Source organism: Phaenicophaeus curvirostris, chromosome 2, assembly GCF_032191515.1.
Source record: "Phaenicophaeus curvirostris isolate KB17595 chromosome 2, BPBGC_Pcur_1.0, whole genome shotgun sequence".
Taxonomy (NCBI): Eukaryota; Metazoa; Chordata; class Aves; order Cuculiformes; family Cuculidae; genus Phaenicophaeus; species Phaenicophaeus curvirostris.
The window spans coordinates 120,336,286-120,363,378 of record NC_091393.1 but is presented as its reverse complement, the minus strand read 5'-3'; the positions used below and the strand labels follow the sequence as shown (position 1 = coordinate 120,363,378).

At 50.6% G+C, this 27,093-nt stretch overlaps 2 protein-coding genes across 2 annotated transcripts; both read right to left on the bottom strand.

Moving 5' to 3' along the window:
* Positions 1 to 276: 276 nt before the first annotated feature.
* FDFT1 (farnesyl-diphosphate farnesyltransferase 1) lies at positions 277 to 15,708 on the bottom strand. Its single transcript, XM_069850705.1, has 8 exons — positions 15,572 to 15,708; positions 13,218 to 13,315; positions 7,216 to 7,399; positions 6,176 to 6,304; positions 5,511 to 5,702; positions 4,331 to 4,507; positions 3,962 to 4,114; positions 277 to 1,967 (listed from the first exon to the last, which is right to left on the bottom strand). Exons 1-8 carry the CDS (start codon positions 15,686 to 15,688, stop codon positions 1,746 to 1,748), a joined length of 1,272 nt encoding a protein of 423 aa, XP_069706806.1. The 5' UTR covers positions 15,689 to 15,708; the 3' UTR covers positions 277 to 1,745.
* A 1,837-nt stretch (positions 15,709 to 17,545) lies between these two features.
* NEIL2 (nei like DNA glycosylase 2) lies at positions 17,546 to 22,323 on the bottom strand. Its single transcript, XM_069850916.1, has 4 exons — positions 22,186 to 22,323; positions 20,224 to 20,555; positions 18,138 to 18,334; positions 17,546 to 17,862 (listed from the first exon to the last, which is right to left on the bottom strand). Exons 1-4 carry the CDS (start codon positions 22,321 to 22,323, stop codon positions 17,546 to 17,548), a joined length of 984 nt encoding a protein of 327 aa, XP_069707017.1.
* Between the last annotated feature and the right edge of the window lie 4,770 nt (positions 22,324 to 27,093).

Here is a 27,093-nt window from a genome sequence, read left to right as displayed (position 1 = left end):
GCACTGAGAAGCACACCTGCAGCCCAAGGCTGTGCCTCAACTCCTGCTGCCTGCAGCGCAAGGTCTGTTAAAATTCAAATTTACTGACCTTGAGCTGCATTTCACCCTGGTTAAATTTTTTTTGAGTCTGGCACACAACACAAGGCTTCACTGTGATGTCCTGAGCAGCAGCAAGGAAGCATCTGCATTTCACTTGAGCTAAGAGCTTGTAACTTGTGGTATGTGGGGAATGACCACTGTAAAAGAAATGACAGCTAAAAAATTCATTATCAACCATTTTTTCACAAAGGAAACTTTAATTTCAACAAGATGGGAAGCTGCACAAAGACAGCTACCGCAAGTTTCTTTTAAACAACAGCTTAAAACTATCTACAGGGGAACTTGTGGAGTAGGGGTCTTCCCTCTGAGTAACCGTCCGGCCACAGGGGCTTGGCCTTGTCAAGTCCACTGAACTGCACCTCCCCTTCACCAAGGCAATGAACGCAGCATTTAGGGGTGATTGATAGGGACCACACCACCAAGAATTCACCCCAGGAAATCGGGACTTGCCTTTAAAGCAGTGTTTCTTCTTGGAGATGAGTCCAGTCAGATGTGTTTCAGAATAGCCGTAGAAGCTTCTTCCAGTTTGCATGTCACTAACCCAAAGCAAGCCTGAGCTAGAGCCAAATGAGCCAGGGAAACCTGCCCTGGCCACGGCTGCCTCAGTGGCTCAAGCCTTCTCAGCCCCTTCAAGGCAGCCAGTGCACCAAAGCCCCCTAAGAAGCATCCCATGAGGAACACAATGGTGCGAAACCTCACTCCCTGCTTTGCAGAGGCACCTAGTGCTGCTGTGACAGTGCTGCTCTGCCACAGCCACCCGTCCCCTTGGACTGAAGAAGAGGTTCAGAGTGCAGACGCCCTCGCTGGAGTCAGGCAGGGGGTCATTCACTCAGTGCCATCCACACAGCTCACCCCTTTCACCATGTCCCTCCCCAGCTGCTGAAACACGGAGCTTTGCAAGTGCAGGATGCCATCTGCCAGAGGGCAGGGAGCTGTGATAGGTGGCTTTCAGCTAGGAGCACATCCACGTGGACAGAGCATCCCACCTTCTGTGTATTTAACATTAAAAGGGCTTGTTTCAAGCCTTGTAGCCTCCTTCAGCACAACAACAGAAACGTGAGGATCGCCTCTGCCTTGTTTTCAGCCTGCAGGATGTTAACCAGCCTGGGCTGAGTGCCAGAAGGTCACCAGAGCTTTTTCCCCCCGGATAAGAAAGCGTATTGCTTTCCTGGCTGAAGCAGCGTTCTTCCAGTGCGAAGCAGGCTCCAGCTGTAACGGGGAAGAGGCAAAACCCAGGCAGCTTTGCTCAGCTCTGAGCTGGAAAGGTTTCTCACATCTTAAGCAAGAAAAGAGACAACTGGAGTTTCTATTTAAAACCATCCTAACAATAGGAAAAAATCAAAATAATTCAGGTAAACTGTCCAACAGGAAACAAGGTGGGGGGGAAGGTATTCAACCCCAAACAATAAGACTCCAATAAGCATTTGTAACCATCCAAGGAGATGGCAAGAGCGGTAGGAGTGGAGTCTGGCAATGCCGCACGATCGTCCCAGGGCTGCAGCTCACTGGCATCCCATCCTTGTCACCATCCCAGGCCCTGTGGCACCTCCCTGCGGGCCACCTTCACCAGCAGGGGAATGAGGAGCCTCCAGCATCCGCTGCCCATCATCCACCAACCACGTCTCCCCCCACCCACCTGCTGCCCCTCAATTCTCGCCCGCCTGGACGTACTCCTCGGTGGCCTTGGAGATGGTGCTCAGGTACTGCCAGCTTAGGGCAGCCAGGAGCATGGCGCACGACAAGTAGATGGGGGAGTAGTGGTGGCGCGACGCTATGGGGTTGCTGGGCAAGCTCATGGCACGGATGGAAGCGATGACCTGTTGTGTCTTGTTGGATGATGGGTCCGTGCTTGGGATCTTCTGGTAGATCTGGGGAGGGAGAAAGGAGTTAGGTTTCTCACCGAAGATTCAGAAAACGAATGGGACCATTCCTCTACAACTACCTAAAAGGAGGTTGAAGTGAGGCAGGTGTTTGTCTCTTCTCATAAGAAGCAAGCAATAGGATGAGAGGAAGTGGCCTCAAGTTGTGCCAGGGGAGATTTAGACTGGATATTAGAAAAAAATTTTTTACTGGAAGAGTGATGAAGCACTGGAAAAGGCTGCCTGGGGCAGTGGTGCAGTCTCCATCCCTGGAGGCGTTCAAAAACACGTAGCTGTGACACTTCAGGACATGGTTTCATACACATGGTGGTACGGGGCTGATGGTTGGACTTGATGATCTTAGAGGTCTTTTCCAACCGTAATGATTCTATGAATCTGTGATTCTGTAAGTGGAAGCCAGTGGACTGCTATGGAGCAAGGACCAGCTGCAAGGGATGCCTGGATGGGGCCAGGACCTGTTTCCCTAGAGAGGTGCACTAAGCCCAGCAGCCTCTTGAGGGCATCCCATGATGCGAGACGGCATCAGACACCATCTCTCAACCACAGTGCTGCTGCTACGAGCAGTTCTTGTCCAGCAACCCTCCCACGCTGCCACTGAGGACAACCCACTGTGACTGCCAGGAAATGGCCACCTTCATCAGGTAACCCCATAGTCTTTTGAGGTTTTTTTTTCATGGTCTGAAACCTACTGGCCTTTAAAATAATCATCTGCATGACTCTTAAGGAGGCTTGCACGGAGACTCTGGGCTATGGTGCCACTGGCCCTTCTCACAGGGTTGGCCAGCCTGCAAAGAGAGCTCTAATAACCCATCGTTTGGGGTCTCCATGGTGCAGAACTGATGTCTTTTTACTCAACGGCCCTCACTGGATATGATTTCTGGGGTTGAGGGTTTTTCTTTAACCTATCCACCAGATCTTCCTCCATGTGAATTTTTAACCTCCACAGTATCCTGAAATACAGAGTCCCATTGCTTTAACCACCTGTGAAAAGCTGCTTTGATTTACTGTTGGCCATGGAGCACAAGGGAACAACCACCACACCATGGCAACTAGACAGAGAAAACAAGCCCATAGGGAGATGATGCAACCTGTTCAGAAGTGTAGTCTGGGAAAGATCCTCTGTGACTGCACAGCTCATAGAATTATAGAATGAATGGTTTGGGTTGCAAGGGACCTTAAAAGACCATCCAGTTCCAATCCCCTGCCATGGGCAGGGACAACTTCCACAGGATCAGGTTGCTCAAAGCTCCACCCAACCTGGCCTTGAACACCTCCAGGGAGGGGTTATCCACAGCTTCCCTAGGCAACCTTGCCAATGCCTTACCTCCCTCACTGAAATATTTCTTCCTAGTATTTAATCTAAACATCCACTCTTTCAGCTTTAAATCATTAGCCCTCATCCCATTCCTGCACTCCCCAATAAAGAGCCTCTCCCCAGCTTTCCTGTAGGCCAACTTGAAGTATGGGAAGGCTGCTATAAGGTCTCTCTGGAACTTTCTCTCTCTATCCTGAACAACCTCAACTCTCTCAAGCCTTTCCTTATGTGGGAGGTGCTCCAGCCTTCTGACCATCTTTGTGTCCTCTGGACACACTGTTTTAAAAGATCAATGTCCTTCGCGTGCTGAGGAATCCAGAGCTGGATGCAGGGCTCCAGGTGAGATTTCACAAGAGCAGAGCAGAGGGACAGAAACCCCTCACTCACTCTGCTGGTCACACTTCTTTTGATGCAGCCCAGGATACAGTTGGCTTTCTGGGCTGTAAGTGCACATTGCCAGCTCACGTTGAGCTTCTTATCCACCAGCACCCCTGAGTCCTTCTCTTCAGAGCTACTCTCAATCCACTTTCTGCCCAGCCTATATTTGTGCTTGGGATTGCCCCAAGGTGCAAGACAACTTAGTACTCCAACACTTAGTCCTCCATTGGTGAGTCTTCCCAATTCCACACACAGCCACAAATTATTGGAAGCCCATTGCTCAACCTACCTCTTCCACGTACTGGTACATGATGGCTTTGACGGCTTGTATGTTTGTGGCATCCATCATGAGAGTGACGGCTTGTCCCTTCCGGATCTTCACTACTCCCCTGAACACCTGTTTGTTGTTATAGCAGGCAGCCAACGTGGCAATAGCCATCACCTAAGGAGAAACACAAAGGGCTTCTAGTGAAATCAATGGCAAGACATTCTGCAGTGGAGCCACAATCTCACCAACAGCAGAAACAAGAGGTACCAGGAAAGAAGGAAGAAATAGAGGAGACGAAGAATAAAACAGGCTACTGACATGATACTTCATCTCTAACTTCACATCACCAGGACTACAGATGATGAAGAACCACTTGAATACATAACTCACCTGGGGGATAGCACAGAAGTTGAAGACAGTTTGGTTTTTCAGGCGGGATAAATATGTGAGGACATCAGGGACATGGTGGAGGGCATTGGTGATGAGCTCATTCAGACACTGGACAGCCATATCAATGTTCTCTGGTTTGGCAAGATCCGAGAGCTTCTTTGCGTATCTGCTCCAAACCTAAATGAGATAAGGACTCACAAGTTGGAGTGTACGTTCATGCTGTAAGAGAGATATCAATAACAGCCCGATGTCTGGGAAACCAACAAGAACCACCAGGGACCCACAATAGCCTTGAAGGAGTTGAACTTACTAAGCTAGAGAAAAGAAGGAAGAGCAGGCTGCAGAGATGTGACAGTGGCCTTCACATATACAAAAGGATTGTAAAGAAGAAAGATGTAACTCATCTCCACATCTTCTCTAGGCAGGGAAAGGAAAAGTGGTATTGCACGTGAGGCTGACATCAAGAAATGTTCTATGAAACATGTGAGCCACATGGAAGTGGGGTAGAAAAGTTCTTGGAAGGCCTCAAGAAGAGGAGACAAGCATCTGTCAGGCATACATCTGGGAACAAACTATATACCCTCTTGAGATTTGACCCAGTCTTATCCTCCCTCATTCCTCAAAGGAACAGAACAGAGATGGGGAAAAAAGGTGCCCAACAAGTTCATGGCAGTGTGGGCAAACATCACTTCAACCCCACGTCTGTATCCAGACAGTTGTAGATGGACATGCAACTTGTCAGCCAGCTGTCATGAGAAGCACTGATATTATCAAGATGATGTATAACCAAAACCAGTGATCTTACACAGCACAGCTTTACTCTAGGGTCTTAATAAAATTAAAGCAGACCGTTGAGTCTCCTGTTAACTTTGACTTGAAGGGACACAACCCAATTCTAGCTCTGCACCTTGTACTGAATTCCTGAGAAAGGTGTCCTGGGAAGCATGGATGGTTGGCTCCATCCCTTACAGTTCTTGGACAGGTTGGTGCTCCTTGACAGTCTTTCAAAGGGTGGGAAAAACCCTGGCTCTTGGGATTTCAAAGGAAATTTCAGCAGGAAACTCTATTGAGAGGATGCAAATTGCTGCATCAGAGCAGCAGCAGGAGTACCTTTAGTCTTACTGCATTTCCCAAGGAGGCACAGCAGAAACACTTGCCCGAAGGCAGTGCTTTCCCTCACCTCTTTGGGCCAGAACTCCCTTCCCTCATTCTGATCCTCCAGATAATCACGGATGATATTGGTTTTCTGCAGGAAGAGGCCCATGGAGTTCGCCAGCTCTGTGTCCTGCCCGACAATAGGATCTTCTAGCTCTGATGCAGAGAAGAGACGGGAAAGGCCAATCCCCACCAGACCAGCAACGTAGTGACAATACTGTGAGGCACCAAGAGGGGAAGGGGCAGGAAAAAAAAACAAGATAAAAGGTGCAGTTACAAAGAGCTGCCTGTTTGCAACAGTAAGTTTTACAAAAATGATTCTCAGAAGTGATTGGAAGTACATCTTCAGTACATTCTCATGGCCCTCCCTGGGACATCTCGGCTTTCCTGTTCCCAGAAAACCCCTCACCAAAGATGTCCCACCAAGGTGTCACTCTGCCTCCAGCAGCTGAACAAACTGCCCACCATGAACAGCTGATGTGAACAATACATGCTGGTTCATGATACCAACAATCCATGCCATCCTCCCACTACCTACAGGACCAGCAGCTTCTCCAAGCCTTCCCTGACCCACATAGCCTCTTGAACAGCTGAATCCTCTTCTCACAGGGGTGCTCTGTCTCCATTTTCCCCAGAGATAAAGTGGACCCTACTCGTGTTCGGTACAATCCTCTCTCCAGGCTGAATTACCTTATCCCACTCATGCTGAGAGTCCACCTTCTTCTCCAAGAACTCAGCCATCCCAACACCCATTTTGTGGCAAATATCTGAAATCACGTCCTGGTAAACCTTTGACAGGTTCCTGAACTCCATGGAGATCTACACCAAGAGGAAAAAAACAAAACACAGTGTCAGGAAAAAATAGTAGAGCTCAACATTTTTTAAGAAATTAGAAAAGGACTGTTTACCACGCTCTTATCCTGCCCTGGCTGGAGATCTAGGACAACTCCCACAACCAGAGTTGTTTCAAGGCCCTTAAAGCACAGGCTCAGTCTGTTCTCAGTCTAAACGGAACCGTCTCTGGCAGTATATCAGACACAGCAATATCTTTGGGAAGGCTCTGTGGCCTTGGACTGGTATCATCTGGGAGCTGCAGGACAAAACTAGCTACACTTAGTGCAAAGAGATGGGGGTTTTGTAATTCGTGAGAGCATCACAACACACCAACTGCAGGAAAAGACAGGAGAGGTTTCTGGTGCTCTGTCATCCTGCACCCTCTCCAGCTCTGGCTCCCCAGGGCATATTTTGCACAACTGGAAAGGCATCAAGCAACAGAGAATGCTTAAAATCCTTCTGTATTTCCAATAACATGATTCAATGAGTCAGTCGCTCTTGCATTGAGAAGAAAAGTGCATCCTCCCCTTCCCAGAACAGCAGAGCATCATCATTTTATTACGCTGAGTGCTCTTCTCCATCAGTGGGTAACTACAGCCGGCAGAGGGTGTATGTCAGGCAAGGACAGCACTCTGGGTCCCTACAGCTCAAACACAACCACCACCACAGATCCAGGCTCAACTCCTTGCCCTGTGCCTTAGTCTTTCTGTAAAATAAGCATATCAGCTCTTTCTCACTCCACCTCTGCATCCAGCCCCAAGTGCAGGTGATACAGCTCTTTGGAAGAGCTAAGGGCTCAGCAGGGACCGAATGGGCTCAGCAGGCATAACGTGGAGTGACAACTACGCGCACAAAGGTGACACAAGGCAGCTGAAGCAAGGAGGTGGATACCTTACCGTTGGGAAGTCCTCAAGCACCTGTCGGTCCTTCTCCTTGCTCTCCATGTATTTCCATTCTGGTTGATAAAGATACGAGTGAAACTCGTGCAGCATCGGGACCTTTACATCTAAGCTGATGGTCATGTCATCCTCTATAGTGTCCAGGGCACGGAGAACTAGGTAGAATATACAGACGGCATGTCTGGGGAGAGGGAGAAGAAACAATTACCCCTTACTTGAGTTTGCCGAATAGTCAGGACAAACAGCTTAGATTAACCACACAGCCTTACGCAGAGGTGTTTCTAGCTCAACATGACACACACCGGCTTCGCTAGACCATTAATTTGGAAGATACAGGCACTTCCAGCACAATTAGTTTTCACATTTCAAGTGATACAGTACTTCAGCCACTGAGCAGAAGAGAAAGTGGTGATGTGAAACACTTCCTGACCCCTAACTAATGTTTGACGGTGTCTCCCACAGTCTGGAAGTCAGCTTTTTGTGCCAAATCACAGAATCATGGAATGGTTTGGATTGGAAAACAAAGAACAGGGACCTTCAGAGCCACAAAAATGATCCGAGCACTGAAGCACCTCACCTATGAGGACAGGTTGAAAGAGTTCAGGTTGCTCAGCCTGGGGAAGGCTGCAGAGAGACCTTATTATAGCCTTCCAGGGGCCCTACAGGAAAGTTGGGGACAGACTTACTAGGCAGGCTTGCTGTGACAGGGCAAGGAGCGACGTTTTTAAACTAAGGGAAGGGAGATTCAGACTGGATATAACAAAAAAAAATTCACAATGAGGGTGGAGAAACACTGGAACAGGTTGTCCAGGGAGGTAGTAGAGGCCCCATCCCTGGAAACATTCAAGGTCAGGTTGGATGGGGCTCTGAGCAATTTGATCTGATTGAAGATGTCCCTGCTCCTGCAGGGGGTTTAGACTAGATGACCTGTAAACATTCCTCCAACTCAAAGCATTCTATGATTCTTTAAAGGTCATGTAGTCGCACCCCCCTGCACTGAGCAGGGATGTATTAACCAGGTCCAGGGTGCCAGCTTCCCCATCCTTCATCTGGGGACAGTGGCTGTCCCCTGCAGTGCAGGAATGTAAAATAAAAGCATCAGAAACATGCCACTCAGGTCACAGCGGCAGGTCAGAGATGGAACGCATCAACAGCAGTGCTTCCTGCCTACCTTGCTCATCATTTCCTTGAACCTCCACTGAACAAGTGAGGTGCTGCTGCACAAACTCCCCACAGCTTGACTGCTGTGAAAGGTGCAGCACACCCAAGCTGAGTTAGGAAACACAAGTTCTTTTTCTCCATGCAGAGAACTACGGCCTCAAGTTGCACCAGCAGAGATTTAGATTGAGTATTTGGAAAAGTATCTTTACTGAAAGAGTGGTGAAGCATTGGAACAGGTTGTCCAGGGAAGTGGTAGAGTCACCATCCCTGGAGGTGTTCAAAAAACGTGTAGATGTGGTGCTTCAGGACATGAGTTACAGATACACGGTGGTATTTCATTGATGGTTGGACTTGATGATCTTAGAGGTCTTTTCCAACCTTAACAATTCTATGATTCTAACTATGAGTGGCTTTTGGCTTTCTATGACATTGGGGAAGGGATGGTCCTGTAAGTTCTCCCTGAGCAGGGGCAAGGCACTGCAAGAAACCTGCAAGAAAATCCAGCCCCACAAGGAAGGCCAGTGCTCGCTAGGACCCAGAGGACAAAGCCTGAAGTCAGCTCATTGGAAAAAAACAAATGTAAAATGAGGAAAAGGAAAAAAGCAAGCATACTTTTCCTATCACTTCCTCTTCTCTGCATCCAGCACTCTTTTATCTTGTTTGTGGGGGGAATAAGGGAGTCCCTTACTATGCAACAGGAACATTAGATCCCGCAGATAGAGCCAAAACCACCCTGTATTTTGTATCTCCATATGCAGAAGACATTGGAGCCAGCCCACATGTCCCAGCACCCTAGTGGAAAGCTGCTGGAGAGCTGGTTCCTCTGCTGGTCCCACCACCTCCACCTTCCCATCCAGGGTCCACATTTCCATAGCTAAAGCAAAAAAAAGGTCCAGATGGAGAGAAATGCCAACAGCAGAGTTTATAGAAAATAATCCCCTAGCTCTAAATGAGCAGAATGATACTTCAAGGAGGTGATGGATTTATTAATTGTTTGACAAACTGAAAACTAGCCCAGACTGCTTAAGCACTAATTACGAGGCAAAAGCATTGCTCTCCTGAGATGACAGTGCACAAGCAGCCATTAAGCAGCCAAGGAAGACTGACTGACTCTTAGAATACTGTTAAATTCAGCATGTTTTCCCTTAATTGAAAGGTATTTAATACCCGTCAAACCACACATCTGAGTGCTCACGAGCAGCTGCCTTGTGCCCTCCTGTTCCTTTGCACAACTGAGTCATTTCATTTCAACCAGGCTGCAGAGGTTCATCTGACTCAATGCCAAGTGCCCAGGACTCCCACCCCCTTTTACCAGCAACCTTCACCAGCAGCAACCAAGAAAGGCAGAGCAGAAGTTGACATACCACCTCTCACATCCACACTGTACCTAGAAGACCTAGTAAAGACTCCAGAGACCAACTTAGTTAAAACACTTATTTAACTCTTCTTGTGCGTCCAGTCCTTAGCAGCATCCCTAGCTTCCATCATATATTGATTTTAGCTCCACAGAGACTTGGGCTAATCAGAGAAAGATTTATTTTATGCTGGGGGTGGTGAGACACTGGCACAGGTTGCCTGGAGAGACAGCAGATGCCCCATCCCAGGAAATATTCAAGGCCAGGTTGGACGGGATTCTGAGTAACCTCATCTGGTTAAAGATGTCCCTGCCCATTGCAGAAGACCTGGACTGGATGCACTTTAAAGTTCCCTTCCAAGCCAAACTATTCTATGATTCTATGAAATAGAAGATCATAAAAACAAATAGGCAGTAAGTGTGGGCTGCTTGCAGGTTTCCATTTCTCTGCAAGCTTTCCAAGCATCATAGCCCCAGCTGGGCTTCAACCCGAGATCCCTCGCTATGACAGGGACCAACCAAAGCCACACAAGCCTTCACCAGAAAGTGTGCATGCAACTGCTAGGAAAAGGTCACTCAGACATTACCTCCCCTTTGCAAAACTGCAAACACCAGCTTCTGAAGAGCAAGCCCAGTTTCTTCTCTGGGCTCAAGCTCCAGCCCTGTTCTAGGCAAAGCTCCCCGCGACCCAAGTGAGGAGGTCTCTTTTCTCCTTGCCACCACATTCACCCTCTGTCAGGACAGGGCTGATCCTCTCCATAAAGCAGCTGAACCTGCAGGAACTGACCCCGAAGGGTCCCAGGCACAGGCACGACTGCATGGCCAGCAGTGGAGGAAGGCTGGAGCATCCCTCTCCTCCTCTCCACCCCCAAGAGAGGAGCTATGATGTTGGCTCCCAACTCCTCTCCACCACCAGGAGTTACGATGTTGGCTCAGCTGCTGATGAAGCTGCAGTTTTGAGCCTCCACCTTCCAAGAAAATGCCCTCACCATGGAGCAATGAGCCAGACGGGGCTCTGGCCAGCAAAACATACAGTTTATGAGGCCAAAAAAAATAAGCAGGAAGAAAGCAAACATTTTACCTCAACTCCCTGCATGCTAGCCTGGTGCAGCATCGCTCTGAGCACTGTTTTCAAACAGTCCTCAGGGGACACACGGAAACTCTCCCAGAAGCAGAGATGTAAACCAAGGAGCAAGGGCTTCAACACTTCCCCAATCTTCCAACAAGGAGATTTCACTCCAAGGAAGCTGCAAATGAAATTGCAGCAGGGAGGAGAACGGGGCTGTGGTGTAGGGAACCTGTAATTCTATAATTCTATGATATTAAGCAGTCTATAACCACAGGGGCTCAATTTAAAGCCCTAATGGGGTTAACATCAATGAAAGCACTTCTTTGACGCGATCCAGCAAAACTAATTCCTTTGATAAGCTTGCTGCTCTGCCCATTTCTATATTCTGTCTATTCTGCATTTCCCTCTGTTTGCCCCTAAACCCTTCAGCAGAGCCACTGTGCTTGGAAAATCAATTTCTTCTGATCCACTGCCGAGCCAGCTGTAACTCAGCACCAATCTCGAGCAGCTGTAGGTTGCAAAGATCCAGCAATGCCATTTTTAGGATGCCAGGCAGAAGTTTCTATGGCCTGAGGGTAGGGAGCCTTCCTGAGCAAGGATTAAAAAACAGAAAACACATATAACTGCAGGAAGATCAAAGGAAACACACAGCATGCAGACACTATTGACAGACTTTAAGGTGTTTTACTGATTGGCCTTTATTTCCCCTTGATTTCTACATTACCTAATATACCAAGCACGGAAAAAAAAACGTTTAATTCTTGGCTCCAGTCGTACCTTTCTGTGCAAACCCAGCCAAAACCACTGAATTTCTCTGCCTTTCCTGTAAAACAGGGCTACAAACATCGCATTTCATAAATTCTGGGCAACAGCTATGGAGCACAGTTCCAAAACGCCAAAGTAGGGCTCAGAAACCCAACAGACAACCCAGTGTTCGAGCTGGTGCCTGCAACTGCTCGGTGGAGGCACAACCACAGCATTAGATGTGTCCACTACAACTTATAGAAATACATCATTTTGACGGTTAACCCAGTTTGGAATTAACTGAAGGGAGGGCTACATACTGAAAACAGTAAGCACTGTATGAATTATATAGAGTGTATACATACGCACGAGGCTGCAGGGCAGCTGAGAATGCATCCTCCGTTACTGTCACCATGAGAAGCTTTCCTGCACGGGGCAGCAAAACTTACACAATAAAAAATGAGCGTGCAGCAAGCCGCCTCTGATAACTGCACAGGTTTTGAGGCAGCTCCTTCCAAAGGAACCTTCCAGGCAGGGTCCAGGCCCTCTGTTAGCCCTGGAGTTTTTGCTCACCTCCTCCTGCTGCGGGGCCACGTCCCTCTGGCCAGCCCAAAGGCCAGCGTACTGCCAGGACACATTCCCAGGGTGTCACACACAGCACATGGCCAGGCGCTGTGTTTTAACTGTCTGCTGGCCAAGAAGCTGCTGTGCCTGTTCCTGGGCCTGCACAGCTGAGGAGCCCAGCGCCGGGGGATGCGTTACAGCCTGCCACCTCAAACGTGGAAAACTGCACGTCCAACTGCACGGGGAGGGGCTACGCTGAGCATCTCCCAGCCAGCTCAGCCCAGAGCCCCAGCAATCTGCTGCACAGGGGTGAAGGGGGAATGCTTGCCAAGAAAACACGGCACATGGGGGAACTGCACAGAGCCCTGATGCTGAGGTGGGCATCGCACCCACCACCTTTAAGGGCAACCCAGTGTCAGGGGGACATTGCATGCACCACCTCTCAGGGAGCTCCAGGGTCAGGGGGGCATCGCACTCACCACCTCCTGGGGACCCTCGGTGTCAGGGGGGCATCGCACCCACCACCTCCTGGGGACCCTCGGTGTCAGGGGGGCATCGCACCCACCACCTCCTGGGGACCCTTGGTGTCAGGGGGGCATCGCACTCACCACCTCCTGGGGAGCCCTGGAGTCAGGGGGGCATCACACCCACCACCTCCCAGAAAGGGTGAGTGCTGGGGGGCTGTTGCACCCATCAGTTCTCCAGGAGCCCCACAGCTGGGGGAGTATTGCACCCACCACCTCCTGGGGACCCTCGGTGTCAGGGGGGCATCGCACCCACCACCTCCCAGAAAGGGCAAGTGTCAGGGAGCTGTTGCACCCACCACTTCTCCAGGAGCCCCACAGATGGGGGATTATTGCATCCATCACCTTCTGTGGAGCCCCAGTGTCAGGCACTCGCTGCACCCACCACCTTCCAGGGATCCCTGGAGTCGGGATCCACCTCTCGGGGAGCCCCAGGGTCGGGGCAGCACCGCACCCACCGCCTCCTGGAGAGCCTGTGAGGGTCGAGCATCCCCTCCACCACCTCCCAGGGAGGGGGGGTGTCGCACCCACCTTCTCCTCCTCGCCAGGAGGGACCCCGCACGCCGACCCCCCCCGCACTCACCGCAGCTCCCCGTCCAGAGCCTGGATAACGGCGGCGAAGCTGCGGCTGGTCTGGTTGAGGTACCGGTAGCAGGTGCGGAGGCCGCATCCCAGCGAGTCCTGCGGGCAGAGGGGGCTCGGCTGGAGGCGGGGGGCGGCGGCCGGCGGGGGCAGCGGGACCCCGATCCTCTGCTGCTGCCGGCCCCCCCCGCCGCCCGCCGCCCCGCAGCGGCCCCAGCGCCCGGGGGGGACCCCGCGGCGGGGACAGGGCCAGCGTGCGCCTCAGCAGGGACGCGGCTTTGGTGCTGGCGGCCATGGGGGGCTGCGCGCCGCCCCGCCCCGCCCCTGCGCCCGCCCCGAGCCGGGAGGCTCCGAGCCCGGGAGAAGCCACCGCAGCCGCGCCCGGAGCCGGGGGATGCGGGGAAAGCATCAGCAGAGCGAGGCCCGGCACCGGGGGGATGCAGGCGAAGCATCAGGACAGCGGGATTCCCGGGACCGAGGCGGGGATGCAGGCAAAGCAGCAAGAGTGCGACACCCGGAGCCGCTGGGATGCAGGCAAAGCATCAGGACTGCGGGATTCCCGGTACAGAGGCGGGAATGCATCGAGAGTGCTACACCCGGAGCCGGTGGGATGCAGGCAAAGCATCAGGACCGTGGGATTACCGGGACCGGTGGGATGCAGGCAAAGCATCAGGACCGTGGGATTACCGGAGCCGGTGGGATGCAGGGAAAAGCATCAGGACCGCGGGATTCCCGGTACCGGTGGGATGCAGGGAAAAGCATCAGGACCGCGAGATTCCCAGTACCGGTGGGATGCAGGGAAAAGCATCAGGACCGCGGGATTCCCAGTACCGGTGGGATGCAGGCAAAAGCATCAGGACCGTGAGATTTCTGGTACCAGTGGGATGCAGGCAAAGCATCAGGGCTGAGCAATTCCCAGAGCCGCTGTGATGCAGGCAAAGCATCAGGGCCGTGGGATTACCGGAGCCGGTGGGATGCAGGGAAAAGCATCAGGACCGCGGGATTCCCGGTACCGGTGGGATGCAGGGAAAAGCATCAGGACCGCGAGATTCCCAGTACCGGTGGGATGCAGGGAAAAGCATCAGGACCGCGGGATTCCCAGTACCGGTGGGATGCAGGCAAAAGCATCAGGACCGTGAGATTTCTGGTACCAGTGGGATGCAGGCAAAGCATCAGGGCTGAGCAATTCCCAGAGCCGCTGTGATGCAGGCAAAGCATCAGGGCCGTGGGATTCCTGCTATCAGTGGGATGTGCGCGAAGCATCAGGACTGCGCTATTCCCGGAGCAAGTGGGATGCAGGCAAAGCATCAGGAGTGCAACACCCGGTACCGGTAGGATGTACGTGAAGCATCAGGACCGTGGGATTCCCGGTACCGAGGGGATGTACACGAACCATCAGGACCGTGGGATCCCTGGTAGTGGTGGGATGCAGGCAAAGCATGAGGACTGCGAGGTTCCCGGTACCGGTGGGATGCAGCCAAAGCATCAGGACCGTGGGACTCCCAGTACCGGTGGGATGCCGGGAGAAGCATCAGGACAGTGGGATTCCCGACCGGTGGGATGCAGCCAAAGCATCAGGATTGTGGGATTACTGGAGCCGGTGGGATGTACGCGAAGCATCAGGACAGCACGACTCTTGGTACCAGTGGGATGCAGGCAAAGCATCAGGACCGCGGGATTCCTAGTACCAGTGGGATGTACACGAAGCATCAGAAGTGGGACACCCGGAGCCGGTGGGATGCAGGCAAAGCATCAGGACCCTGGGATTCCCGATACCGGTGGGGTGTACATAAAGCATCAGGACAGCGCGATTCTTGGTACCGGTGGGATGCAGGCAAAGCATCAGGACCGCGGGATTCCCGGTACTGAGGGAATGCATGCAAAGCATCAGGAGTGCAACACCCGCTACCGGTAGGATGTACGGGAAGCATCATGACAGCGCGATTCTCGGTACCGAGGAGGATGCAGGCAAAGCGTCAGGACCGTGGGATTCCCGGTACCGAAGGGGATGCAGGCAAAGCATCAGAACAGCGCGATTCTCGGTACCGGTGGGATGCAGGCAAAGCGTCAGGACCGTGGGATTACCGGAGCCGGTGGGATGCAAGGAAAACATCAGAACCGTGGGATCTCCGGTACCAGGAGGATGCAGCGAAAAGCATCAGGACCGTGGGATGCCCAGAGCTGGTGCAACACCCGGGAAGCACCGGGGCCGTGCAAGCCTCACCCCGGGCCACGCCGCAGCAGCTCAGGGAGGTGACAGCCCGACCCCTGCTCCTCCCAGTCCCCGCACCGATCGGCGACGGGGAAGCGCATCCCTCCCCCCCCGCCCCCATCCCGGCATCCCGCGGCGCTCACCGGGTCGACCCGCGGCATGACGGCGCGGTAGCCGCCCATCTTGAAGCGCAGCAGGTTGTAGATGTCCTCGGGGTGGCCCAGCCATTTCCTCAGCAGCTCCATGGGGGACGCGCTCATCCCGCCGCCGCCGCCGCCCGCTCCCCGGTCGCCGCCGCCCCTCCCCGGGCGGGGCCGCCCCCGCGCGCCCCGCGGCCCAATCGGAGCGCTCGGACCAGGGCCCGGCGGCGCCCATTGGCCGGGAGGCGCTCGCACCAGGTGGCGCCGCCCAATGGGAGCGCGGCGGGGCTGGGGTGACGGGCCGCGGCCCCAGCTGAGTGGGCCCCGTTACCGGGGCCAGCCGGGCCGCCCCCTCCGCCCTTCCACCCTCGGCTCTGACTCCGCTAAAGGGCCGCCGGCATCATAGAATCACCCCGTTGGAAAACACCCCCCGGATCATCGAGTCCAACCATCCCCATCAATCACTAAACCATGTCCCTCAGCACCTCGTCCACTCGTCCCTTAAACACCTCCAGGGAAGGTGACTCAACCACCTCCCTGGGCAGCCTCTGCCAGTGCCCAATGACCCTTTCTGTGAAATTTTTTTTCCTAATGTCCAGCCTGAACCTCCCCTGGCGGAGCTTGAGGCCATTCCCTCTTGTCCTGTCCCCTGGCACTTGGGAGAAGAGCCCAGCTCCCTCCTCTCCACAACCTCCTTTCAGGTAGTTGTAGAGAGCAATGAGGTCTCCCCTCAGCCTCCTCTTCTCCAGGCTAAACACCCCCAGCTCTCTCAGCCGTTCCTCATAAGGCCTGTTCTCCAGCCCCTTCACCAGCTTTGTTGCTCTTCTCTGGACTCGCTCCAGAGCCTCAACATCCTTCTTGTGGTGAGGGGCCCAGAACTGAACACAGGATTCGAGGAGCGGTCTCACCAGTGCCGAGTACAGAGGGACAATAACCTCACTGAATGATGCCAGCGTTCACCTCTGCACCTCGGTTTTTAACCAAGAAACCACCAAAAGACACAGTGAACATCACCACTGCTCGCCCCAGTTTTTATTTTCCACTTCCATCATTGTCCCAATAAACCAAACTCCACAGGTGAGGAGAGCAACACCTCCTGCTGCAGAGACACAAAGGAGGGACCACATCCATCTGCAACTCCAAACCTTTCTGCTTCCAGGTGACCTTGCAGATCCTGAGTTCTGTGCAATCCCCTTCACAACCCTGTGAATCCCTTCACAATCCCCTTCCTAGACCTGTCAGCCTTGCGATCCCAGTGACTCAACTGAACCTCGCAGTCCTTCCCTTAGGGACCACTCCTAGAATCTGTTAAAGCTGAAGAGAATTTATTTTTGTTTATTTTTTGTTTGTCTGTTTTTTTAAATGGAGATCTGGAATTGGCAGTTTGCCACAAAAAAACATCCACCTCATGGTGGGGCAGACACCCTGCCAGGCAGGGATGAGCTCCACCAAGCACTGCTGAGGTTTATTTTCACCCCTTCAGAAGGATGTAGCTGTTCCTGCAAGAGGGAACAGCCACTCACTTTTAACCAAAGCTAATAACAGCCCAGAATGTACATGTTCCACTACAAGCAGAGGCAGGATTATCCAATACAGAATTAATTCAGCTGTTTAGGCAGACAGATATGCTCCTTTCCACTAACTCCACCATAAGCCATTGCACCTGTACCAGATTCAAGGGACAGGGTCATGTCAGACCACAGTAGTCACCCATTCAATTCACTGTAGTCTGAAGAGGGGGACCAAGACAACTCAGAAATGGTCTAACTGCTGTGCTCACACTGTTGGGACTTCATGAGAAAAAGAGACACCGTACTTCAGTGACTCCTGTAACCTCCTCTTACCTCTGCCAACTCACTGTCCCCAAGGAGCAAACTCAAGAGCCTCAGAGAAACCATGAGGCCCTTCTCACAACAACCAAGAATGTGGTTCAGAGACCACCTAAACCCTCCAGAAAAAGAGGAATGCAAAGCCAGGTCACGCAGTGACTGGGGAAGGATCCCCATCCCCTGACAGCACTGCAGGCTGGCACTGAGGACACCACCATGTAAGTCTCTTAAAGCCACCTGAGGGTCCAAAGGTCCCCTTCATCACTGCATGCCCCAGGGGACACTGCTCCTTCTGGTAGATCTGAGGGTGCAGCCCTTTGCCATGCAGCTTGCTGTGCAGCCAAGCAGAGCTGAATTGAATGGCACAGTCAAGCAGACACTCCAGATCCGAGAGAGACAGGAGAGAGCCTTGTGTTAGCGGATGGATCTTGGCCAGGTACAAGATCTCATTCTTAATTATGTTCCCTGGAAAAGGGCAGAAATAAGGAGACAATAAGAATATTTCTTATCAAGATGATGGAGATCTATAGCTTTAATCACTGCAACTTCTGCCTCTGATCACAGCTAGCAATACAATTCCCTGTATCAGAGGTGGCATACAAGCCATACAAACCCTCAGGTGGATCAACTAGAAGCCATAAGGCTAAAGAATAAAGGATTCAAAAATGCAGCTCTGGGTGTGTAAATGTCCCACCTACCTTTCTCCATTTCTTACTCTGCCACTATGCCCTGGAACTCACCCAGCCCTGAAAAATATCTTTGGTCTAAGAGGGTGTAGCAGACAGGGTAAGGTGCACGGAGAGCATCCAGTGCCCGCCCACGATGGAACTCCACAGATAGGATGTCAGAAGTAGGATCGGCTCTTGGAGAGGAGCACCAGTGCATTCGGCAGTTGTAGAAAGCAAGGAAGCCTCCACTCTCAAAGTGCAGAACCAGCCTGGAAGAAGCAGAGAATCAGTGTGATTTGAGTTGAAAGAGGCCTTAAAGATTATCTAGTTCCAGCCCCCCTGCCATGAGCAAGGACACCTTCCACCAGATCATGTTGCTCAAGGACTCATCCAGCTTGGCCATGAACACCTCCAGGAATGGGGCAGCCATGACTTCTCCGTGCAACCTGTGCCAGTGTCTCACTACCCTCACAGGAAAAAAATACCCTCCTAACATCTCACCTAAATCTCCCCTCATTCAGCTTAAAACCGCTCCCCTTCATCCTATCCCTGCACTCCCTGACAAAGAGCTCCTCTTCAGCTTTCCTTTAGGCCCCCTTTAAGTACTAGAAGGCTCCTTTGAAGTCTCCCCACAGCCTTTTCTTCTCTAGGGAGACCTTATAGCAGCCTTCCAGCACTCCAAAGAAGTTGAAGTCTCTCATCATGATCGCCAAATCACTCGTTATATTTTGCTCTGGCTGAAGAAACTCACACAGGAAAACCAGAAAAAGACAGGAACACAGCAATGGAGCAAAAAACCCTACAGGGAAGTGAGAAAAGAGACTGCACGTGACATAAGTTTACAGAGAAACACATAGTGAGTCATCAGCCCTCAGATGGGCCTACTTATTCTCATGAGAGCCAGGAAAGTGTCTTGAAGTCTTTACTGTGAGTATGACAAGGCACTGGCACAGGTTGCCCAAAGAAGTCATGGCTGCCCCATCCCTGGAGGTGTTCAAGACCGGGCTGGACGAGGCTATGAGCAATCAGGTCCAGTGGAAGGTGCCTCTGCTCATAGCAGCAGGGGTGGAACTGGATGGGCTTTAAGGTCCCTTCCAACCCAAACCATCCTATGATTCTATGACAAGTACCAGTCCCCCAGGCCCCCTCAGGCAGGAGGACTGCAACAGTGCAAGTGGGAACCAAAGGCCATAGTCCAGCTCGCTCTTCTCTGCACCTTATCACTACACTTGCTTGCATGCACAGGGTCACAGCAGTCACTCCAATGCACCAGACCATCTTAATGCAAGGAAACCCATTCTAGTCATTTCAGCCAAGACACATGGTTGTGAACCCACACAACTTGTTGAAAGTTGTTCTTTCTGCTGCCTTGTAGTCCCTAGCTGAGAGACAGCAGCAGGCAGGGAGGTGCATCAGCATCTTGGCTCTCCCAAGAAAGCCAGCCAGATGATCAAGCGCTCCAGCAGGAAATCAGGAAAGTGATGCTGAAAGCAGCACACAAAAAAACCTGACTGTGTCTAAAACTACTTGTACAGAAGTCAGTCAGTCCTTCAAAAGATGGCATGATGGTGGGGCACACAGCACATCCCCAACAAGTACCCCCCTAAGCACAGGTGCCAGACACCTACCTTGTATATTATTAACCACTCAGTTTAACCAGCTCACAAGACCAGAGTTCTGACCATCTTCCAGTATTTACCCTGTCTGGTATAACTCCAGTGGGACGGGACTCAGGACACAGACTGTAGCCCATGTTTTCAACACACTACTGCCTTTAACAGTATCACTCCAGCCTGTAATTCCAGCTACCTTAATGCATGCTATTTATCTAAAGCTTTTTTAAAATATATAATTGGGAAAAACTGGCATTTTCATGGCATGATTCAGTCTGGCATCCTAAAAGTTCTCTCTTTGAACAGACATCTTAAGTAACCTGGTACTATGATCCCCAGGCTGCCAGGCAATATGTATCCCACCAGTGCAGTGTGGATTTTCTGGCTGAACACTCATGCCATCTCTCATGCCTATTTATCTCAAGAATTATCAGACAAAAGACAGGGCTAAGGGCATCCCCCCACAAATTTAGTTTCAGACAGGAGAACGTCTCTCCAGAATGAGAAGCAGAGAGAAAGCAGAGTTTGAGGATTCCACCAAATACCTGGGTACAGGATCCTTCCAGTCCCCTCTCTTATTTGCTTTGTTTGCTCTTGAAAGCTCATTTGCACGAATGCTGCCAAACAAGCCAAAGTGGAAGCGCAGCCAGCTGCCCGCACCCTCTGCTGCATCTGGGACTTCAGATCTTGAGTGCTGGAGTTCCTGTAGCTCCTCTTCCCAAGGACACCTCTGTGGAGCACAAACCTGTTCTTGCCCTCCTTGGGCAGGAGGGCTTGGCCCACCAGTAGCCTCTTTTTGCAGCACTGTCCCTTCTGCTGTTGGTCCTAAGAGACCTACAGGAGCCACAAACGCCAGGTACAAGTTCTTCCCATGAACCTGAGAAAGGAGTGATGAGTCACGGAGTGCAGGGATAGGACAAGGGGTAACAGTTTTTAGCTGAAAGAGTAAAGACTTAGATGAGATACTAGGAAGAATTTTTTTACTGTGAGGCACTGGAATAGGTTGCCCCGAGAAGTCATGGAAGCCTCATCCATGGAGGTGTTCAAGGCCAGGTTAGAAGATGCTTTGAACAACCTGATCCAGTGGAAAGCATCCCTGCTTACAGCAGAGGAGTTGGAATTGGGTGATCTTTAAGGTCTCTTCCAACTCAAACCATTCTATGATTTAAAAAAAGATTGGATGTACAAAGGATCCACCTTTAGCTGTTTCCATATAAGTGACTATTTCCTACTTCTTTTAGCTAGGAGGCACATCATCCACCCTGAACACAGGATTCATTAGCATCTAAGCCATTCCCATCAGACCTGTAGTCATCCTCTCACCATCCCTTCTTTGTCTACATGAGACACAAGGTGTTCAAGATGCCACTCCGGTGTGAACCCCTCTCAGAGCCTCCTGTCAGGCCAGAGACACACCACAACAGACACTCAGGGTTTCAAAGCGTTATCATCACTGATTCTCATTCCTCTGCCGATTTTGTGCTGGCCTCAATTGTCTCAAGCTAGGGTGACCTAACTCAAGGTTGGCTCTGATGCCACAGGCCTGCCACAAACAATTGTTGAGTAGCTCATATCTGTGTCCCCAGCTGAGGGGAGACCTCATTGTGGTCTAGAGCTTCCTCACATGGGAATCTCTTCTCTTTGGCAGCTAATGGCAGGAAGATATCCTAGGGAAGATTTAGGCTGGATATTAGGAAAAGGCTCTTTCCCCAGAGGGTGGTGAAGAACTGGAACAGACTCCCCAGGGAAGCAGTCCAAGCCTGACAATATTCAAAAAGCATTTGGACAATGACCTCAGACACGGTGTTAACGTTGGGGTTGTCCTGTGCAGGCACAGGAGTTTGATTCAATGACCTTTGTGGGTCCTTTCCAACTCAGGACACATTATGATTCTATGAGACTACCATGTGAGCAGAAGCAAGGCTGCATTTTTGGAGTTAAGTCCAAATCATCACCTGAAGGAGGTCAGGCAACTGAAACCCCCAGCAGGACTGACCCTGTGTGCCCACAGCATTGACATTTCAACCCAGCCTGGTGAAAACCTGCCCATGGGTATCAGGGAAGCAACTCTAAGTTTACAGCTGAGGGAAACAAGACTGCTACTTCAAACATCCTCATACTGAAGAAATCAACTCTCATGTTCTACAAACAGCCCTCACCAACAGCTCCTCCTCCCTTGAGAGACACAGAACTAGTGCATTAGCACAACTGACCAAAACTGCAAATAATTCCGACTATCTCCATATCTAGTCATACCCCTGCAACAGTCTCTCCTCACAGTAACCTTGATCCCAGTCTCTGCAACACAGAATAGTACTCCAAAATGAGCATTCCCATCTCTTTAGCCACATGAGCCTATTTTGTGGCTATAAAAAGTCCAGGTCCACCTCAGACACAAGCTTGGTTCTATTTCTTGGGTTATGCGCTTCCTGTGACCTAGATGTAGACAATGTTGGTTTGCCTCAGACTTTCCACAGATCAGTAAGTTCATCTTTAACACTGCTCACCTGGGAGTCCTGGAACCTCAGGGTGTTCAGGTCATTCACATTAATCTTCCGGCTGCTCCCTCCCACCTTAACTACCACTTGTCCTACAAAAGGGGAGGTCAGCAGCTGGAATTTCCTCACTGATGGACCCTCCGGCATCTCCAGCAGCTGTTGAGGGAATAGCAGGTCCTTCCTCACGCTTGGTGCCCTAGAGTCGAGCAGAAGACACAACTCAAATACCACAAAACCAGTTAGAGGCCAAGCTCACCACAATTCCCTCACTCATTTTCTTCCTCAAGTCCCCTTAGCAAAGTCCATGGGGAGAAAGAAGTTCCCTTCAGGCTCAAGGAAGTGAAGGAGTTTCCATCCTTGGTGATATTAATAATTCAATCAAATAAGGTCCTAAGCAACTTGTTCCAATGTTAGTTTTCACCCCACATCCCATCCCACCCCAGGGGTTTGGCCTGGAAATCTCCATAAACCCTTTCCTACCACAGCTTCTCCAGGAGTCAGAGGACCTTAAATTAGACTGTTCAGCATCTCTCTCCTCACCAGGAACAAGGGCTCACCTATCCCCAACCATTCCCTCTGTCACAGTCTTGATGTCCCAGGACAAAGTAGGAATGCAATCTTACATAGGTATTAACGAAGCAGAACCAGCACAGGCCAGTGAGCCATCCTTCTCCTGACACCAGCACCAAGGCAAGCACTGTTCTCTGATCAGCACAGGAGTTACCTCATCCCCTTCTCACACTTTACCAGCTGCTTGCCCCAGTTAGAGAGCATTCATACACTACACTAGGAGTATCTGGGATCACAAGACTCTGGCTGAAGGCGGAGATGCAGCAGCACCATCCTACAGCATCCCAGATCTCCCTTCAAGAAGACACAGTGGTACAGAACTTATTTCTGGCATGAAATCCTAGCCATGCATTGCTTGCAGTTCTGAAAGCTTCTGCCAGGACTAGGTATACAAAAAGAGAAGGCTTCAGGACATAGAAAGCATGGTTTGGCTTTCGTCCCACAGTGCCAGTTTCCCCCGCAGACTAATCCCAGAGACTCAGCTACAAACTCCACAGCACTTGGTACAAGGCTCTGAGATTACTTCCAATCTGCACACCAAGCTATCTTGTTCATGGTAACACACCAGAAGAGGTGTTTCCATCTCATGCTAGCATCTCGGCTTCTCTGCCATCTGGACTAGCTCAGATACAGCAGCTCACACTTGCTCCAGCTCAGAGCGACAGTGAAACCAAAGCCTTTAGTGCCACGTGCAGCTGCACTAGTGCAAGGGGACATCGTTGTCCACTGAAGCACTTAACCCAGAAGCATTTAAGCCAGTAGCCACCTCCATGGAACCGTGGATATACCCTTCAGAGATATGCAAGGCAGCATGGCTATAAAGGCCTTCAAATGCTGCAGCACAAACTAAACCCTGTTTGGGAGAACTCAAGAGAGAAACATATCAGGGAACATTATCTGGATCAAAGACATCAAATTAAAGATATTAACTGATCATACAAACTACCTCTACTAAGAGTAAAAGACTGCACCTTATTCCTCAGCTTTATCTCCTAGGGCATGGGATAATTACTCACAGGTCTGCTCCAGTTTCACCCGAAAAAGCTGCATATTGTGTTCAGACTTTAGTTGCAGATGAAGAGAATCACAGAATCACAGAATAACCAGGTTGGAAGAGACCCACCGGATCATCGAGTCCAACCGTTCCTATCAAACACTAAACCATATCCCTCAGCACCTCATCCACCCGTGCCTTAAACACCTCCAGGGAAGGTGACTCAACCACCTCCTTGGGCAGCCTGTTCCAGTGCCCAATGACCCTTTCTGTAAAGAATTTTTTCCTAACGTCTAGCCTAAACCTCCCCTGGCGGAGCTTGAGGCCATTCCCTCTTGTCCTGTCCCCTGTCACTTGGGAGAAGAGGCCAGCACCCTCCTCTCTACAACCTCCTTTCAGGTAGTTGTAGAGAGCAAGAGGGAGCTAACGAGATGCTCCTGCGGCCAGAGAGATCAGCAGCAATTTAGATGCCTCAGAGCAGCATTTGGCCACTGGACACAAGCCTTCCAAGGAGTCTGCCCAAGCCCCAAGCCCTTTTGGTCTTCTTCCTGACTATCCAGGCACTAGCTTCATGTCAGGTAGCACAGAATGAATCCCAGGGCAGCTCATCACCTGCAGAGCTGCACAGCTCCAATCGCTGCTGATGCAGTTCACAGGCACTCCTGAGAAACTACAAGTGCTGAGCACTTTAAGGTTTTAATGCACACACTCCTGTAGCTGCAGCCACCCTGGGCAGCAGAGCAACGCTCCTCTTCAAAAGCAGAGCCCATGTATTCTCCCAGGACATCACGAGATCAAGCATCTGCTGCCTTGTCTCCTCTCCATGGACCTTCCTACTTCACCTTTTTACTCCAGATCTACTTTAGTCTCTTCCAAAATGCTGCCTCTTCCAAGAAGGAATAGGAGGATAACAAAGACTTCTTCCTATATATGGCCTCATTTCCAGGCTTTACGCTCACAGACAAGTCAAGCACTTACACTAGAGCACACATAACAAGGACAAGGCTATCAGGTTCATCCACCTCAAGGCAGCTCACCTGCACCAAGAGAATACAGCTCCACACCCTGCTGAAGAGGCAGCACCACCTACTACAGCCTTTTCCCCCTACTCTTCCCCCCCAAAAGCACTCCTACAGCAGCTCTACCTTTTCTGTAACAAGCCTACAACCCACAATATCTGCATTCAAACCCTTCCACCCATCCACTGTTATAAGGGAGAAGGACCCTCCCCTCAAATAAACAGGGGAGCTCCCCAATTGGCTGATGGGGGAAGATTGGGTGGGGTTTCAAGGGGTCACCTAATCAGTTGCACCAGTGTCTAGGGACTGGTTGGATTAGGAAGAAATCTAGGCAGCCTGGGAGGAGGAGTGGGTGCTTGTGGGAGGGCTGTGCTCAGACATCTCCACCATGTGCAGGACAACGTGATTTTGGCTTAAGGGTGGGGTTTCTGAGTTCAACTGGGAGCATTTAGGCTGAACAACAGCCTACTATGCAAAACCATGTTAGCGAGCAGACCAAAGCAGGTATATCACGATGGTATTAGAGCTTCACCCCTCTCTGCTGTGCCCCTCTCTGCATTTCTTGCTGCATGGAAGACATACTGGGCGTTTTTTATGCTTTCTATTAACATAATAGAATCATAGAATGGTTTGGGTTGTAAGGAACCTTAAAGGTTATCTGGTTCCAACCCCCCTGCCATGGACAAGGAAGCCTTCCATTGGATCAGGTTTCTCAAAGCCCCATCCAACCTGGCCCTGAATTGTTCCATTGCTGGGTTTGTCACTTCTCGTGTTTGTCATCTAGTGTTGACCATTCCAGTTCCTACCTACAAGAAGGGGCTCAGTGTGACTCTTAGGCATAGAGACAACATTTACTCTCCTGACTCATTGTTTAGAAGACCCCAGCCTGAGCAATTAATTTACTAATGATTTTGCCTCTCAGTATTTAAAAACATTTCCACCATGAGGGTGGTCAAACATCAGAACAGGAAGCCAGGGAGGCTATAGGATTTCTGTCTTTGGAAATACTCAACACTTTACTGAATGCAGCGCTCAGAAACCTTATCTACTCCCTTCTGACCTAAATAACTTTGTAGGTGTCATTACGAGCATTCCTATGGAGCTCACTGCACATTGCACCATTGCTTCTCCAGGTGCCTTTCACATGTGATAGTTTAACCCCAGCCCTCTCCAAGAAGACCATGAGGGTAGCCAGAACCAAGCAGCAGCCTTCTGGTTTCATTATAATTGTTTTATTTCCATTAGTTCTAAAAGTGTAGAAGTTATGTGGATTGGTAGCCATACTACATCATAATATATATTTTTTTACATCTTTAAATAATTACAGCTTGTTCAGTTGGTTGGTTTCCCTCTCCTGCTTACAAAGAGGTGTCTGTCTCCATGGGACATTCCCAGATGATCTGGGATGCTTCAGACTTTATACATGGGGAGAAAAAAAATCAATACCAAACACCACCCCTGACATAGTCACAGCTTCAATGCTATATTAAGAGTTGTTGATTGGTTTTAAAGCTCCCTTAGAATATTCCAGAGCTCCTTCTGATGGCACTTTCTCCACACAGCCCATAAGATTGTGGTGAAACATGTATCTCTTCTGATCAATTTACAAAATAACTGAAATTATGCAGGATATTGCACTTTCACAAAGAGGAAAGACATTTAGAAATGGTTAAATGACTTTCTACCCCTCTGGCTCCACGTCCTGGTTCTCATCTGCCCACCTCACTCTGGTGACCGCTGAGCCATTGCAAAGGTCTGGCTTGGCACATCCAAAGCTTTTGACCTACAAACCCTCTGACATCAAAATTTGCATGTGTGACTAATGATGATCTTGAAGGGAACAAGTCCCGCAAACGTTTTTGTATACATGCTTAAGTGTTTTGCAACACTGACTCTTCCCTCTTTCTGCTCAGGGCAGGAATATTCTCAGACCTGTGTTTGTGTAGGAACTGGCCTGATATGGGCCTCACTAGGTTCTCCAGCAATAACGGCAATAATAACAGCAATAATTATCATGTCTTAATGGACCTGTAATAATTTTATCTAATGTAATTTCCAAAAGAGGCTCTAAATTCCTCCCCCATCACGGGAAGGAAAGTAGAGCTCAGATAGAATGAAGAATTTTGTAAGTTACCCCTCCTGCTAGAATAAGCTGAGTGTCTTGAAACTGGTAGCATCCTCTCGTCCATTGAGTATCTCTTCATCAGTCACTTCTGGTGTTTGCCATCCTGTGTTGGCCATCTCAGCACCTACTTCCATGAAGGGGGTTTGTGTTATTTCTGGGTTTGGAGACAGCATTCAGTCTCCTACAATGACTCATTGCTTGGAAGCAAT

What these genes read in the sequence shown, in the direction of transcription:
- FDFT1 (XM_069850705.1), bottom strand. Translation starts at nt 15,688, where the DNA reads ATGAGCGCGTCCCCCATGGAGCTGCTGAGGAAATGGCTGGGCCACCCC. An exon ending in GCTCTGGACGGGGAGCTGCG is followed by an intron (nt 7,400 to 13,217) that starts GTGAGTGCGGGG and finishes CCCTCTCCCCAG; the next exon opens with ACATGCCGTCTGTATATTCT. An exon ending in GGGAGTTCTGGCCCAAAGAG is followed by an intron (nt 4,508 to 5,510) that starts GTGAGGGAAAGC and finishes TATCTCATTTAG; the next exon opens with GTTTGGAGCAGATACGCAAA.
- NEIL2 (XM_069850916.1), bottom strand. Translation starts at nt 22,323, where the DNA reads ATGCCGGAGGGTCCATCAGTGAGGAAATTCCAGCTGCTGACCTCCCCT. An exon ending in TGAGGTTCCAGGACTCCCAG is followed by an intron (nt 20,556 to 22,185) that starts GTGAGCAGTGTT and finishes CTCCTTTCTCAG; the next exon opens with GTTCATGGGAAGAACTTGTA. An exon ending in TGGAAGGATCCTGTACCCAG is followed by an intron (nt 18,335 to 20,223) that starts GTATTTGGTGGA and finishes TGCTTCTTCCAG; the next exon opens with GCTGGTTCTGCACTTTGAGA.